The sequence below is a fragment of the Sphaeroforma arctica genome (assembly GCF_001186125.1).
Source record: "Sphaeroforma arctica JP610 unplaced genomic scaffold supercont1.7299, whole genome shotgun sequence".
In the NCBI taxonomy this organism is placed as follows: Eukaryota; class Ichthyosporea; order Ichthyophonida; genus Sphaeroforma; species Sphaeroforma arctica.
In genome coordinates this window covers 1-1,461 of record NW_014033259.1, presented here as the reverse complement: position 1 = coordinate 1,461, position 1,461 = coordinate 1, and the positions used below count along the sequence as shown (strand labels likewise).

At 43.7% G+C, this 1,461-nt stretch overlaps 1 protein-coding gene across 1 annotated transcript; it reads right to left on the bottom strand.

Annotated features, from left to right (window-relative positions):
* Positions 1 to 180: 180 nt before the first annotated feature.
* Positions 181 to 864, bottom strand: SARC_16074 (hypothetical protein; the record flags this gene model as incomplete). The annotated part of the gene is made up of 2 exons (XM_014289814.1): positions 181 to 292; positions 767 to 864. Coding segments are annotated over 2 exons (210 nt in total), but the record flags the coding sequence as incomplete, so codon positions are not given.
* Positions 865 to 1,461: the final 597 nt, after the last annotated feature.

Here is a 1,461-nt window from a genome sequence, read left to right as displayed (position 1 = left end):
AAATCCACTGAAAAGGTTAAATTTCTTACTTAATGAGTAAGTCGTGTATGATGCATATATACATACAACATACATTGGTTCGCTATAGTAAATCGGCATAGCGCGCGATACCATCTGTTGCGTACAATCTGTGTGGCAAAACAATCCCAAGCAGAATATAATCTGTGGCAAAACACTTACCAGCACTGGGATGAGATAGGTCATGTTCTGACTGATCTCAAACACGATGACAGCGGACGACAGCGTATGGGTGCCACCAGTGCACACAGCCGCGACTCCCACCAGCACATACCTGGGAGCAGAGGTATGCACAGACAATTCTGAAAATTCGGGATATTTTGTGAGGGTAGATACCCGATTGATGAAGGTGAAGGTATTGGTGCGCACGACCAGTAGATTCTTGAACTTGAAAGTGTACCCGTACATTTCTGAGAACCATTTGGGAGGAAGGGCTCTAATGGCGTGTGTATCACATGCGTGTGTAAGTCGTAGTCAACAGCCACTGTTCAACTTGAAAGCGTGTACTCTCACAAGTGACTCGATGGGCTGTCTGTCGACATAAACATAGAGGGTTGATTGGGGGGGGGGTATTATGAATATTGGCACTCTATTGGGGTATTGGGGTAAAAGCAAATGTTGAATAAACACAGACACATTCATCAAGGTGGTCTATACCTGCAATATCACCGATCTATATAAGCGACTTGACATATTCACAATCTCTGCGCAACTTGTGAGTGTCATCGCACAATGTTCGATAGCTTACCCAGACACCATGATTTCACGATCAGGCACCATCAACTGTACAAGCTCGCCCGCCAGACGACCCATATAAGCACCCATAGAGAACAGCGGGAACACGACCTGCAACCCGAGAAATAGAGACAACAAAAAAGATGCCAATCAGGACCTAAAAATAACCGCCGGGGGAACGAACCCGTAAGTGGCCAGCCACCCAGATATGGCAGGAGAAGGTTATACCAGTGGAATGTGAATGACGTGCGTAAATTTTACCAACAGCCAATTAAATATCATAAAACGTGGTTTTTAAACTAGCAACCAGTGTAGAATACATAATAAACCGAAAAGATAATAGCGATCACTAAGAAGTCGCGGAAGGGTATGTACGGGTCAGCATCAAAGGAAATAACAGTCAGCTAAAAGTTCCCGGTGGATAATGTATAACATATGGATTAAAAAAAACTCGACAGAATGCAGGAAACAAGGAAAAAAAAATAATGGGGCAGGTATAGTGGTGGCAAATGCACGATACGAGCACACTTGTGTAAAGTTTAAAGTACATGTGTGTGCGCAAAGTGGAAGAAATACCCGATAAGGACTTCAGTCGATACAAACAGAAATAAGTTCTGAAAGTTTGTGTCGATCACGCTATTTTCTTTACACATGTGGACACACATATCCAGACCGACTTAAGCCCACGCCTGTACATAACTCACCAGA